The 15,157-nt window shown below is 36.8% G+C and overlaps 1 protein-coding gene across 7 annotated transcripts in view; it reads right to left on the minus strand.

The window, feature by feature from the left end:
- Positions 1 to 15,157, minus strand: part of LOC109045542 (netrin receptor UNC5D-like) — a 180,045-nt gene that overhangs the window by 143,387 nt on the left and 21,501 nt on the right. The window contains exon 1 of one of the 7 annotated variants that reach the window (XM_042748499.1): positions 11,296 to 11,939. The exons of the other annotated variants lie outside the window; for them this stretch is intronic. Coding sequence (XP_042604433.1) covers positions 11,296 to 11,452 — 157 coding nt within the window. The 5' untranslated portion in view covers positions 11,453 to 11,939. Of the gene's footprint in view, positions 1 to 11,295; positions 11,940 to 15,157 lie in introns of those variants that run through there. 7 annotated transcript variants of the gene reach the window in all.

Here is a 15,157-nt window from a genome sequence, read left to right on the forward strand (position 1 = left end):
CTTGTCTTAGTTTGTGTCTCACTGAAATAATGTGAAGTGGGCTGCAACATTTCATAAAAAAAAAACATTGTTTTGTTTTTTAGTATAATCCAAACCACTCACACAGAAAATCAAATAAATTGCCTTAAACCATTAAAACACATGGCCTTGTGTCTCAGACATAACAAGTAGAATATTTCTCCCATATGCTGCCGGAGGGCAAAACGCAGAGTTGGAATGTTTGAAAATAAAAGTTTTGTGTGACTTGCTCTCTACAGTGTCACAGAAAATGGGTGGGAGTATGTTCTCGTCTTTTACCTCAGCGCCTTCTGGAGTTATTACCATTCCTTCTTCAATATCACCAGAGTACTGTCAGTGTCCATGACAACCAGGAGCATAACCTGCCTACAGGGGTCATGCTTATAAAATAGTCATCAAGCCAATAAACTATAAAAAGCCAGCAGAGACCAGACACGGCTAAATATAAACATAATTGCATTTCATTGCATAAGGCTACTCCCAATACTGCACTAACTACTGACAAACTTTAAGGAGAGAGAGAGACAGAGAGAGAGAAGAAAGAACGTTCATCTAAAGAAGAAGCCATGATTAGTTGGAGCTCACTAAACAAGATGGCTGGAAAGCAGAGGAGTGAAAGACAGACTGAAGAAACAAAGAAAACTGCTGACAGGATACCAAAAAAAAAAGATGTGGTAAACATCACCTTCTCTCAAAATGGTGCCGATTTTAAACGTTAATGTCTATCAAAGGCCTGAAAAGAACATGTAATATGCAGTTTGGCAGCTTCACAGGAAAACTTTATTCTTGTGGGGATTTTATATTTCTATAAACAAAGCCTTAAAATGTGTTTTCACAAGTTAAAGTTGTAAAATGTTAAATGACTGTCTGTCACTCGGCTGCACACTCTAAAAAAGGTGTGAAAGGGAGGATGACATGTCAGTGTGTGTTGTGAATAATTATATATTTGCTTCAATTATGAGCCATGTACCAACTTTCATAATAATAAGAAATGTTTCCGCATATTTGAATGATTCTGAAGGATCATGTCACACCGAAGACTAAAAAAATATTCAGCTTTGCCTTCACAGGAATAAATAACATTTTAAAATTTATCAAAATAGAAAAGTCATTTTAAATTGTAATATTATTTTACAAATTAAATGTTTTACAGTATTTTTAAACAAATAATTGCAACCATGGTGAGCATTTAATATAATAAAGTTTGAACTGTATGGGGGGTTGTTTTTTGCTTTCTTATTATGGAATTTACATATGGGTCGAGGGATAAAAATAATTAAAGAATGATCACATTAACATGTTACATTTTTCAATTAGTAGCCTTAATTTCAGCACAGAAAAATTTCAAACATCACCTCTTACTTTGCTCCTAACGGAAAGATTTCACTAGAGGATTATTTTCATCAAGTCTCCCACAGGAATATCCTTTCTCTCTGTAGAGCAACATAGGAACTCAAATCATGATTCAAAGCATGTTCCTTTGAAAGAGAACATGAAACCACTTGTGTCCCTACAAGTGAGAAGAAACGAGGAGGACAACTAAAATCAATGCGGATATTAGAAAAAATACACAGACCAACAGTAGATGAAATGCATGTTACACTAAAGACTAAGAATGAGTTCAGCATTTTTAATCAGTGCTGGCAGTAAATTCCATAAAGGTTGGGTGGGATGTTTTGCAGAACCGAAGACCAGAGCCTTGATGAAATGCAGAATTAAATTTCACCCAGCAATTCAGCATGGCCAGCATGGCAAAATGTTAAAACCAAGATTTAATCTCAAGGATGAAACTCAAATAGGGACGCATAACATACTGTATTGTAATATTTGTGATTTGATCTGCTAGACTCTAGAGCCACAATACAAAAAAGAGCATTTGATTATATCTGACATTTTCCTGCACAGAGGAAACCCTTTTCTTCTATAACAGTAACAAAATATTGCAATAACTTTTACAGTAAAGAGTTTTCAAAAAAGTATTTACACTATATAGAGCGGGTATCAAGTCAGCTAATGAACAAATTGCATTTTTCTAACTTATTTTTTTCAGAAATAATACCAGTAAAAAAAAAAGTCTTTAGATAAAATGTTTACTTGTTTTAAAAATTACCTTTAAGGGCTTTTAGTTAAGTTGTAATTACATTTTCAATCTGGACTCATTCATTACATTTAATAAATAAAATGTTTACATTTTTTATATATATATTTTAAGTATGTATTTCATTGAATATATATAGTGAGTCTTAGGGTATTTCAGTCGAAACTTTTCTTTATGGAATTTAATTTGTACTTTAAGAACACTAAGAATAACAGTGTGTATTTAGAGCAGGTAAGCACACCTGTGCTTTCTAAAATACAGGTGGCTGGATACAAAAATAGAAAAGGAAAAATAGGTGAGTATGCAAGTTTCATGCTTAGAAGCCGCCTGTGAGCCAATGTGCTTCAAAATTCTCCAAAACACTCTCATTCTGTTGAGAAATTGGAGGTGAGATGTAAAAAAAAAAACAAACAAAAAAACAATGTGGGAGGCAGCATATAGAAAACAGTCAATCAGATCTATTGATAGTGCACAATTAAAATCAAACATGATTGTGAAAGCCTGGAACATCCATTGAAAATCTTTACTTCGTATTGTTGCACACCTTTCACTGGAGCCACGGTTTTGCTACTGAATGCATAGATATGGGCTTTGTCCCGGGTGGCATCACTCGTGTCAAGATATGCAGATGATTATATCCAAAAACACACTCATGCATTGTGCCTAGGAATGACTGACAGTGGAACAACAAAAACACCAGTCTGAATAAAGCATGAGCCTTTTTATAAAGCAGAGTTTGTCCCTTGTCAGTTGCCATAGTAAAAACCCTGTTTGGTGGCTTCTCCCAAAATAGCAAACAAAAACTCAAATACTCCATTTCTTACACCCTTGAAAATCTCTCACTCTCTCTTCCTCCAGTCCCTCTCTCATGTGACATGAGCCCCTGGGAGAAGGATAAAAGAAAGTGACTTGCGCCTCCAGATCACAGGTCAAACCAACAGCAATGGACAGGATTGTAGAATTTGGTACAAATATACCACCATTATATAGTATTGTGTGAAAATAGGAAATGTAGGAAAAACTGAGCAGAAAAGAAGGGACAACCACCAGCTTACATATTTGTTGTAGCAAATTTTACTGAAACATCTTTACAATAATAATAATAATAATAATAATAATAATAATAATAATAATAATAATAATAATAATAAATAAATACTAATCAAACAGTCCAAAAAATATATAATTTTATTTAAAACATTTATTTAAATTCTTTGATAAATAGAAAGTTGAAAGATCAAAAATATTATATAATATAGAAATATTGTAAATATATATTATACTTTTTTTATATAATTCTCTATAAAATAAATATAATAAAACACACTGATGTTGAACAGATGGATAAAAGTTGCAGCAAAGTTACCATTATGAAAAAGTCATGGATTGTCTGTGATTGTGTTGCCCCGCATTTTTGCTTTCTGTAAGACTTGTCGTGGGAAATAACAAACACTCAAACCCTGTTGTTATGTTAAAGTTATTAATTGCTGTTAAATGAATTAGTTCAGATAAACATGGAAATAATTAGCCTGGGAAACAAATGCAATTTATAAACTAAAGCACTGATGAAAACTGTAGGCAGCTACTGTGCCACACAGCGGGCTGCAGGCCGCGTGCCAGAGAACAGTTTACGACCTTCACAGCACTTTTGTCAGGGAGAAAGAATAAATCACACATAGTAAAGAGGTTCCTTCAATGCTTTTTTTCTGACTGGCCCCTTCCCTTTTACTTTTTAAGACTGTCCCTCTATTTCTACTCTTGTCCTTTCTCCTCTTTCCCACCTTACATTTTGCCACTCACTCCGGCAGAAGTTGGAAGACAGGTATGATCAATTCTCAGGCGTTTCCTGTTCTGAGTCGGCCTCCCTCTCTCCCCTTGCCCTGATCTATGGCTGTGTCAGCGCAGTCTGAAGGTGTAAAAGGCAACAGAGCAGCACTAATGAATTGAACTAGAGCACGGCTGCTTTTAAGCAGACAGAGGAGCTCTTCTGATTTACACACAGGGACAGGAAGAGGAGGACATAAAGACCGGCACTCCTCTGTAGACTTGGTGGCTTTTACTGCAGTGAACGGAACTGTATTTTCAAACACAGACAGGATTACTGTGACCCACCTGACCACTGAAGTGATGGCACAACAGTTTGCAGCTGCTTATGATGGCAAATTTGACATTTTGTTTCACATGAAAATTTCTGTAACACTTTAAACCAATTCTCACTATTAACTAGTTGCTTATTAGCATGCCTATTATTAACATATTGGCTGTTTATTAGTACTTATAAAGCACATATTCTGCATGACCATAGTCTACATCCCTAATCATACCCCTATTCCTAAACTTAGTAGCAAATTAGGAGTTTACTGATGCAAAAGTCATAGTTAATGGTTTGTTAATAGTGAGAACTGGACCTTAAAGTGCCCCATTATGCCATTTTTAAGGTTCCTAATATTGTTTAGGGAGTCTCCTACAATAGGATTACATGCATGCACGGTCAAAAAAATGCTTTTGTTTTCTCAAAATATGCATTTAATATCACCTCATTTTCCAGCAATTATCAAATGATTTGTTCAAAGCAGTTCAAAGATTCAGTCTCTCTAAACCCCTCCTTTCCGTGAGCCTGCTCTGATTGGTCAGATGGCCTAGTCTGTTGTGACTGGTCTATGGCGTACAGCGTGTTTTGGAAACGATACAATTTTTCAATAGTTCTGTATTTTGAATGCTCTATAGAAAATATAAACATCTATTATTTATCATACTTACAGGCTGTGAGCAGCTGGTCCAAATAAACAGGATACTAATCCATCTTTCAACAGCAAGCATTTTGTGAATCCCGCGTTGAACTCCCGGAGATTAGAGAAGCATTCATCAGTAGAATGACGTGTTTGTGGGCGGGGTCAAGTTGTTTGCAGCCGGCCAGCGTAGAACATAGATGCACATTATGCAAATGTGTTACCCTGTGATGTGTAGCCGTCACAGAACTGTGATTCAAATTACTAGCGACTCGTTTCAGCTGTTCAGATCAAATGATCTTTTTTTTTTTTTTTAAGTAAATTTTTTAATCATCTGCTAGCTGTTTTTCCCCCAGAAAATGACAATTAAATAAACCTCCACAGTGATGAAATATATATGCTTTATGCTAAAGACCCACTGTGCATAGTGTCACATCAATGACAACATCATCGGGTCTCATGTGTAATTGATTGCGACACCAAGTCAGATGGTCTACTTTATAAATATATACATTTTTGGATGACACTTGCCCAAGTACTAACTACTAAAGCAATGGTACAACGGTTTGCAAGTGTGTTTATGATAATTTATTTATTTTTATTATATTTTATATATATATATATATATATATATATATATATATATATATATATATATATATATATATATATATATATTTTTTTTTTTATATATTTTTTTTTTTAAACTAGGTCAGTTTATTTGCTCACTGGGATGTCAAACATGGCATTCAAAAGTACTTTGTGTAAAAAAAAAAAAAAAAAAAAAAAAAAAAAAAAAAAAGGAAATATAAAGTAAAAAAAATTTTTATGCTTCTTTGACATTTATTTACTAGATAACAGGCCTTCAGTACAGCAGCATATTGAAAAAAATACTGATAAACCTGTGCCAAGGCCTTAAAAAAGGCATGGTTTATGAAAACACGCTATATTGTGAATATAAAACTTCTAGTTGTTCAAATCATCACAACTACAACTACTTAGAAACTCACAGTGTCATCCCTGCGATCGCACGATACCCAGCAGGCTTTGCCGTGAATGCTTCCAGCAATACTAATAACATTAAGACTATCAGCTGCCTCTCTTATCTTAAGACCATCTTTAATTTCCTCTTTGCTTGTATTCAGAGCAGGCAACCAGCCACAATCAGCCAGGCCTGCAGAGAGAGAAAATGACAAGTTGCAATTTTTTCCATATTTTATGTGGCGCGAGTTGTTTTGTGAGCGCAGTGGGCTTTGCTCTGGAATAAGCCTTCGTGGTCGATGCTCCTTTCATGTAGCATCTTCAAAGCCCAGCGAGGGGAGTGTTTATTTAAATCTTTTACTGCAAACGTGCCAGCATCTCTATGAAGGTGGCGATACAAGATTAACAACTTATTTCAAAGTCATGCCACAATTATTTTCCTTTTTCCTCATCCTCGAAAAGATTCACATTGTTTGTTGGTAATCCCTGAAGCGAGTCATATTGATATATTTGTGCAACACTTTGCAGACTCTATTAATCACGTGTGAATAATTGATAAGCCATGTTGGGGAAACAATGACACTTCCTCTTTAGAGCAAACTAATGATCCTCATTGCAGGGACTCCTGATTTCATAGAGAGAGAGAGTGAGCGAGAGGATGGAGACAGCTGAAAATGGCAAATAGGTACATTTTAAACAACTGACTTTTGCTTAGTGCCAAGATGTTTGTTCAACATCAGATTGCAGTAAGCAAGGAAACAAGAGAATGAACAGGAAAAACATGATGACTGACCATTTCAGGCAGAAAAACAGAATGTAACCGGACCCTTTTATGTAACAATGTGTACTGTGAATTAAATGTAAATGACAGTTAGTTCTAAAACCCATCTGTTTCACTTCAAAAAACTCAAGAGAAAATGAGAAAAACAATGTGTGTTTGCACAAGACAAGTAATGGAGAGAAAAGAAATACAACGTCAGCTTAAATGTGAGGTGAACTAAAGATGGTTTCAATAGTTGACAAGTTTCTCCAAAGAGAAGTAGAGTACATATGAGGACAAAGGCACGAGGGGGAAAAAGATGGAAATCATGGCTGTCTTTCTTGAAAAGGACCAAATGGTTTAGATTCCTTTTATTATTCTTTTTCCTGGTCGCCAAGAAAAACAACAGAAAGACAGAACAAGTGGAAGTGGAAAAAAAGGACAAAATATTCATCAATAATTGAACAGTGAAGTCTCTTGAGTTTTGCGCTGTCATATGTAGACGTGTCAACTCAGACAGACTAAACCCAGGAGAGACAGAAAGAGAGAGACATGCACAGGCGCACATGCCCACTCGCACCTCATTTAGATACTGCTTACAATTAGACGACTCAATCAATAAACAATACTGTCCTGTTCTGATGCCTTAACAGATGGCAAACATGGAACCAAGCCTCTGGAAAGTCCTCTAAAGTTAAATGCACTTTTAAAAGTTTGGCTTCCCTGAGGGCCAGAAGCCATCCTCTCGAAACTGTGATTCATAGACCCACCTTAAGATGACTTTCCTTGCGATATGATTTATGTCTGAGAGACCCCCAAAGGCACCTTGAAGTTCAAAAGACTTGACATACAATTAAATGCAAGCAATGCCTGGAAGATATTTGGGGGTTTTCTGGGAGGTTAAAATAAACTCCTGAGTGATAATGATGTAATAATGATCCAAGGAGAGTGGATTATTGACTTTGCAAACAAAGATGAAAAGTAGTGATCGATGGTTAAAAATCTTTCATCTGCGTAAGTAAATGTATCGCCTAAAGTTACTTTAGATCTGGAAAACTGGAAAGGCTGGATTACTGAGCCTGGATGAGCATGAGCCCTATTTACTATAAAGTAAGCCATTAAATCATAGTGAAGGTTTCCAAACATAGCTCTTTTTATAGAGATTACAGGTAAACCTGGAGCAACACCAGCTGGAAACTGTATACTGCTGCTCATTGCTTAATTCTCCAGATCTCTGAACACTTATTTAATGCCAGTGACTTAATTAAACATCAGTGCAGTCAGTGAATACAAATCCATTTTGTTTCATCAAAACTTCCTGTTTAAAACAAATCTCCAGTACATTACAAGTCTAAGCTCTCCTATGTAAATCTAGGAAGGGGTTATCAATTAATATGATCTGATTAATAGTATGCCGGGGATTGTTTGGATACAGTTGTGAAAAGTTCTGAAATGTAATCAAGTCAAACACTTATTGTATTCTCAATATTGAGCACACTTCTAAGTATTCATTCCAAAGCGCACACACACTTGTAAAGAATACAATAGCAATCACAACCTTATCTATTGGAGCCTTACTCCACCTGTGGTTAGAGAGCACCCTGGCTATTATGAAAGGCCTCCATCTATCAAAACTGATCCATCAGGATCAATAAGGTTCAATACTGTCCTCCTCACAAAAAACACTGTGGCGGGTGTAAGGACACATATATGGAGATAACAAATGAGTCTGAGACTTTTGAAAACAGAAAGATATAAGGTGAGCGGTGTTATTTTTTAGTCTACTCCAAGGTTGCTTCTACATCTTATCTAAACATCCTTTTCATTGCCAGTGTGGGTATTATGCACTTTTTTTATTTTATTTTTTCGAAAGGAGCCATACTTTCAGTAAGCAATATCACTCTCACACCATAAAGTTAAAATCAAATAACTTATGTTGTAGACTAGATTTAGCCAGTTTGATTCTATATTTTTACTCCATAAAACAGTCCCAAAAGTAGTAGTAAAATAAGTATTTTTTCTGTCACTAAGAAACAGAAATTTCCTTTCACTATTCTATGCATTCTACAATCGCATTGCTTCAGCTTACCTGATGGCAGCATTTTGAGGGCAAGTTGTGGCCTAATAGTTAGAGAGTTTGACTCCTAACCCTAAGGTTGTGGGTTCAAGTCTCGGGCCGGCAATACCAAGACTGAGGTGCCCTTGAGCAAGGCAATGTACCCCCAACTGCTCCCCGGGCACCGCAGCATAAATGGCTGCCCACTGCTCCGGGTGTGTGTTCACTGCTGTGTGTGTGCACTTTGGATGGGTTAAATGCAGAGCACGAATTCTGAGTATGGGTCACCATACTTGGCTGTATGTCACTTCACTTCATGAGTGTTTCCTCATGGAAATACAGTGGTCAGGTGGTACAAGACTTCTTCCAGGTCATGAATGCTTTTTACAAGTTACCATGTATAAAAATAAATTATTTAATAGAATAGGATTAAACAGGTAAGAATAGTATTAACTTCTACTTTTATTTAAATTATTCTGGTTTGTAATGGTCTAAGCAAGTGTGTAAAATCTAAGACTAAGTAAGTATGTAAATAAATGAATAAATAATCAGCATAGGATTTAAGGACACGCTCACTGCTGGTGAAGTCTCAGGCATGCATATGTCTCTCTGTGTTTTCTGCCTGATGGTGTCCTCAGAGAATAGCCTGTAACATGTGCAAACATTACTTCACAGATGATTCACCACTTCCTCTTTGACTCAGAGCAGGTCTGTGCTAAAGGGACAGTTACAAAAATATTTTCATATTTCCCAAACAGGATGGAGGAAGACTGAGAGTGAAAATATTCAGCGTCTTTGTTGAACGTTTCTTCACAGAACCATTCAGACCCTTAGCACATATGCACTGAAATAACAAACCAAGAAAAATGTGATGAAAATAGAATGAAAAAGCAAACTGTATATGTACAACAAACAGTAAGACAGAGTGAGAAAAGATATAATTGTGATAAATCAAAGAGAAGCAGGAAAAAATCAGTCAAAAAAAAAAAAAAACATTAAAAGAGATCCAAAGTGGGATATATATATAAAAGAGAAAAAGTGAGAGAACAAAAAAGAATTTGTGTTAGGAAGGTGTGAAAAAGCACAAGTGAGAGCACAGTAAAACTGTCAGTTTAAGGTATAAACGAGAAATTTTTATCTACACTTTAAAAGAAAGCATCTCAGAGCGCAGTGGGAACTGATTATTTTACACAGGTGTCTAGTGTGAGAGAATTAGTGAAAATGCTATTTTGCATTTTCTAATTGAATTAGGGGTGTAAATTAAAAATATTAATTTGTTGCAATTAATTAAAAAATTACATGAAAGAAATACCAGAATTAATTTACCCCCTTACCCATATGTAAAATACTTGTGGTATATCTCTTGCAATTGTTGCTTTGACATGGTTTGATTGCATGAAATTCCAAATCCTTGGTAAACCATCATTCATGCACCCCGATCACAATCACCTAATAAACATCATGGCCGTTCTGCTATAATCACAACCCTGATTGTGGTAATCTGCAGTTTCTCTAATGCAGTTAGATCGCTCAGTTACGGAACAGACGATGCTATATAGCAGCATCAGTTTTAGCCACCAAGCCCGCAGCAGCCCTCGTTGCTGTTCTTCTTTCAATAATTGTTTTCGATTCTTCTGCTTCTTGTCATTATAAGCTGAAATGCCTCCAGCAGACAGTGATTGGCTGAGTAAAAACTGCGCAGACAGGGAATTTCAGTGGCATCTGAGCTAGACAAAGTAGAGAGTAAAGTTGCTGAGCATAAGGCTAAAATTTAGCAGTGGAGTTATGTATGTAACAAAAAGTGCAGAGTTTCCAAGTTAAGAAAAACCTAAAAAAAAAAAGACCAGAAGCAGAAGCAGAAGCAGGTTTTCATGATCTCCTGAGTCCTAACAAACTTGGTTCAGTAAGATCAGGGAATGTTTTAAGGTGATGTGTGTCACTTTTTCAATGTTAAAACACTTTTTATGGTTTTTTGTGCAGAGACAGCAACGAGTAAGCCATTCGTAGGCTGACTTTCCCAAAAACTGTAAACACTGTGGCCCTATGGAGCTATCAATATTCAAACAACAGCAGATGTGGGAAGACCTGTTTGGATTTTTTTTTTAAAATTTTAGCGATTCTGCTTCATGCAGTGGAAATTCTACACTGTACAACAAAAACACCATTTTCTTTTTCTTCTTTTCAGACTTTGGCTTCATGATGGAAAACATAATTGATCAATTTTTCAACCAGCACCATTTAAAATGTCAGAAGAGCATGCGTAGATGCAGAATATTAATGAACAAAATTTAAATGAGTATTCACAGATTTGGCAGACTAAAACGAAAGCAGAAAATATATATATAAATCAAGCTTGTGAGCCAGATGAGTCTCAGTGTTTAATTTCCTTTGGGTATCAGATAAAATGCTTGAAATTACACAGCAATTCTTGGCTTCCAACATATTCTGTCCCATATACACTCATATGGACAAACACACACATAAAATGCTTGAAATTACACAGAAATTCTTGGATTACAAAATATTATGTCCCATATACACTATTATGACAGACAGACATGAATAATATATATAAAAAATATTTTCAGGAAATATCCTGTCTTTTCTTTCTATCTATCTACCTTCTTTCCTTACTTTCTTCATTTCATCCTACCTTCTCTGATCCTGGTGACTTCAAAACAGACAGAATTGGCTGCTGGGTGGTGGACGTGGGTAAGAGAAATAAACAAAGCTGCTCTCTGGCCCATGTGCAGGCGGAGAAGAATGAAGGAGAGGAAGAGAAACCTGCAGGGAAACAAGAGAAAGCACATGTGCACGAGAGAGAGAGACGAATGGAGAGGTACAGAACCAAGGAAGTGAAAGTCAGAAAGAGATGCAGGCCTCCAGGCGATGCTTGTTCCTTATCCAAAAGAAAGACGAAGAGCAAAATGGAAGGATGATGTGAGAAGAAAGAGTTGGTGGGTGTGCTGAGGGTGGAGGTCTGGGAAGGCACGTGGTGGGACGTCCTCTGGAGAGATGTGTGATAAACACCAAGAGTAGATCATGCACTGACATTTTGGCTTTGACCTTCATAACCTCCACCCAGCGCTCGTATGTGATGTTGTTTTCCTATCCCTCCTCCTCATCTTCCTCCAGACTTGGCTCAGAAATGGTCTTTAGATAAGCTCATGTCCAAGAAATTAACACACAAAATAAATAAATAAAATTCAAATACAAATGAAAGCCAAATATCAGTCAATATATGCTAGCAAACACAAAAAGCATAAATGTTTCAATAGTTCACCATTACTCCAGTCTCCTCCAACCAGAGGCTATGTGGACAGTAAGATAAGCCTTCTCCCATGTCTGCACTAATGGGCAGTGAAACGTCAGGCCAGATTCATTACAATTCATGCCAATCTTGGCACATATGAGTGGACCTGTAATGAGGGGAGCAGAGAAGGGAATCGAAAAGAAAAATAAAACAAAAAACACAATTTATTCCATATTCTGTAGCCAGGACCGTGTCTGTATGAGGCCAAATAGACAGATTAGAGTAGCAAAATAAACAGAAGCTCGTGTATGATGAAAGACCATCAATCTCCACAAAAAAATAACAACATCTCAGCTCCGCACCTGACACTGGAGGGCCGAACAGCTGATGAAAATCAATATGGTGGTTCAGGGATTGACCACAAGAACGACACAGTGTGTTCGATGGAGAAAGAGTGATGCAGTGCTTATGATAATCTATCAGCAGTGAAACACACACACTTTCAAGTGTGACAAGAGTTTTAAAATAAAAAGATACACAGAAATATTCAGTATACTTACAAATGTACAACTTACTTCAAGGAAAACCCTACTGGAAAAAAAAAAAAAAAAAAAAACTGCATATGCTGGTTAGGTATGTTTTGACCATAGCAGCTGGTTTGAGCTGGTTTAAGCTGGTCCTTAGTTGGTCGTATGTTGGTTAGCTCCTGCTAAGGACCGGCATTAAACTAGCTTAAACCAGCTCATGACCAACTAAGCACCAGCTTAAACCAGCTGCCATGCATCAAAACATACCTAAACAGTAAATACTGTTTTCTTTCAATAAAGAATGGTTTGCAAATAGCACATACAGACAAGCAGTCCCATAGGAAACCAACAAATGCAGAATATTAGGAACTGGTTCCCATACACAAACACCAACATTAGGAAAATGTTTAAAGAATTTTTTTTTTTTTTTTTAGTTACATTAAACAAACATTCTCAAAACATAGCATTGCTTTGTTTATTTTTTGGTGTGTTAGCACCTTAAAAGGACTTAAACTGGATGTTAAATAATGGCTATTTTTAGGCTTTTATTTTTATAACCATAAATGAACCTTTCCATAAAAAGAGTTCACGAGAAAATTGCTGACAGTCTTTGGAGGGCATCATTTTGGAGAAAGGGAGCAGTGCAAATCTGGTAGAAGCTAGGAAACGGCTAATAATTGAATATAGCACCTTTCCCTGTTAGGGCACATTCACTTGCTGTGTTCAAACAAGCCATGAACAAAGACGACATGGTAGACCCAACATACAGCATCACAGTCGAATCCCCTGATCTTGAAGAGTTCAGAGACAGACACCCCTGTCTGCCAGTGAGCTTGGTAATTAGCACCACATGGAAGGATGCTGACCTTTCTATGATGCAGGGCTGTCTGGATTTCAATGTAGCAGTGAGACATCACAAAGTGTTTATCAGGACATTTATTCTTAGACCATTCTTAAAGGTTACAAAACTGAGCCGTCAAACAGCATGTATGTCACTTTCCTCCCAAAAACCAAACTGTGAGCAAGGAGAATTGCCACAAATAAAGACTCTTCATGAGATCAGGGAATGGCAATGTGGGATTGGTGTAGAGGAAGTGAAGCTAAACCTCATAATCAGCCAAGCTTACTTGAAGGTTGGAGTGGTTGTGCATCATTAGCTAGGACTGCCATGCTGCTGCATGGAAATACAGAACATTTATTTTACGTTACACTACAGTTTTAGGGAACAAATTCATAAAAATTATTTTTAGGTTTTATTTGTTTTATTTATTTACTGGTTACAATTGTTCTCTAGATGTTCATTTACAGATGTTAGAAAACAATGACTGATCAGTTTTACAGATGCCAAGCTGTAACCTCATACCTAGCCATCATTTGCTATTTTCAAGAGGTTTAGCTGTCTTTTAGCTGAAAAGTCTAACAAGCTGTACTGTATGAAACGGATATAATAGTAAACTATCCCCCAAAACACTGCATCACCTCAGAGAAGGTTATTCCAATCAATAATAAATGAAAAAACGGAAAGGTGCATTTGGAAATGGAAAAAATAATATAATAGACTTTGGCCAGATGTGAGCTAAGAACCCTCCTAAGTACTTCAAGTTCCTCCCAAGATGCTTGAGGCAAGCTTTTGAGAACTATTGCCTGAGGTACAACATGGTGTTAAACTAACCTTTGGTTAAAGGTCTTGAAAATACAATGTAGGAACAATCCTCATGTGGCTTGTCCAGATTTATCAAAGGTGAACATAGTCAAAGTCAACAAAGTCAATTTTCAAGCAAGTCAGGCCCTGTACCTTCTTGTCTCTGTTAAGGATAGCCTACGGACCAAAAAGTCAAATGGGATTTGAAACCTCTACAATAATTACATTCTCTGCCTTTTTTTTTCTCTTTAAATATTTATAATGCTAAGCCAGCCAGCTAAAGGCTTCAAACCAATAACCTAATGGTCCTGTTGCTGTGGCATGTTCCTCACCCAGTGGCTGTGGATATAACCACACTGACATGTAAGAAATATGAATGATGCACAGCTTGTGAGATCCATTTCAGTGGCAGAGTCAGCGGCCTGTGAGATCTGTGAGTGCTAACAGGCTAAAACACACCCTGATGAGAGCAAGAAACAAGCTGACACAGATTAAAGTATTACACTACAAAGACAGCATCAATTACCAAAGGCCTCACCCAAAGACCTTAAAGCTCCCAACACAAGAGCTGCTCACCACCCCTATGGCACTAATCACGCTTTAATCAGACCTTAACTAATTACTGTTTCATCAGTGTATATCGTGAGGAACAGCTAACAGCCTCTTTCCCCATTACATTAAAATTGGTCTGTTTTGGATACTACAACTCTGAACAATTAAGGGGCTGATAACTCCTTAAAGAACAAAAGAGGTTCATTTAGGATGAAGGCAAGTGAATGGTGAATACTAAGTGATGTATGATCAGGGGGACAGGAATAGTCACAGGACACTAAAGTTTGTTATTGCTCAATGTCATTCTAACGGCAAGAGGCTATTTTTCAATTCATGAGTGTGAATTTGAACTCAACTGGCCACACAGGAAGTTAAAATGGAATTTGAATTGGAATGACAGGTAGAGGAACCTATCTTTTTAAATCCACTACCGAGCACCCTAGTTAGCCTTGGTCTAGTATGCAAAGAGGAACTGTGAGAGGACAGGGATTGAGTAAGTTTGAGCAAAGCCTTAAACTGGAAAGCATTCTGGTCCCATTTC

The sequence above is a fragment of the Cyprinus carpio genome, chromosome B21, assembly GCF_018340385.1.
Source record: "Cyprinus carpio isolate SPL01 chromosome B21, ASM1834038v1, whole genome shotgun sequence".
In the NCBI taxonomy this organism is placed as follows: domain Eukaryota; kingdom Metazoa; phylum Chordata; class Actinopteri; order Cypriniformes; family Cyprinidae; genus Cyprinus; species Cyprinus carpio.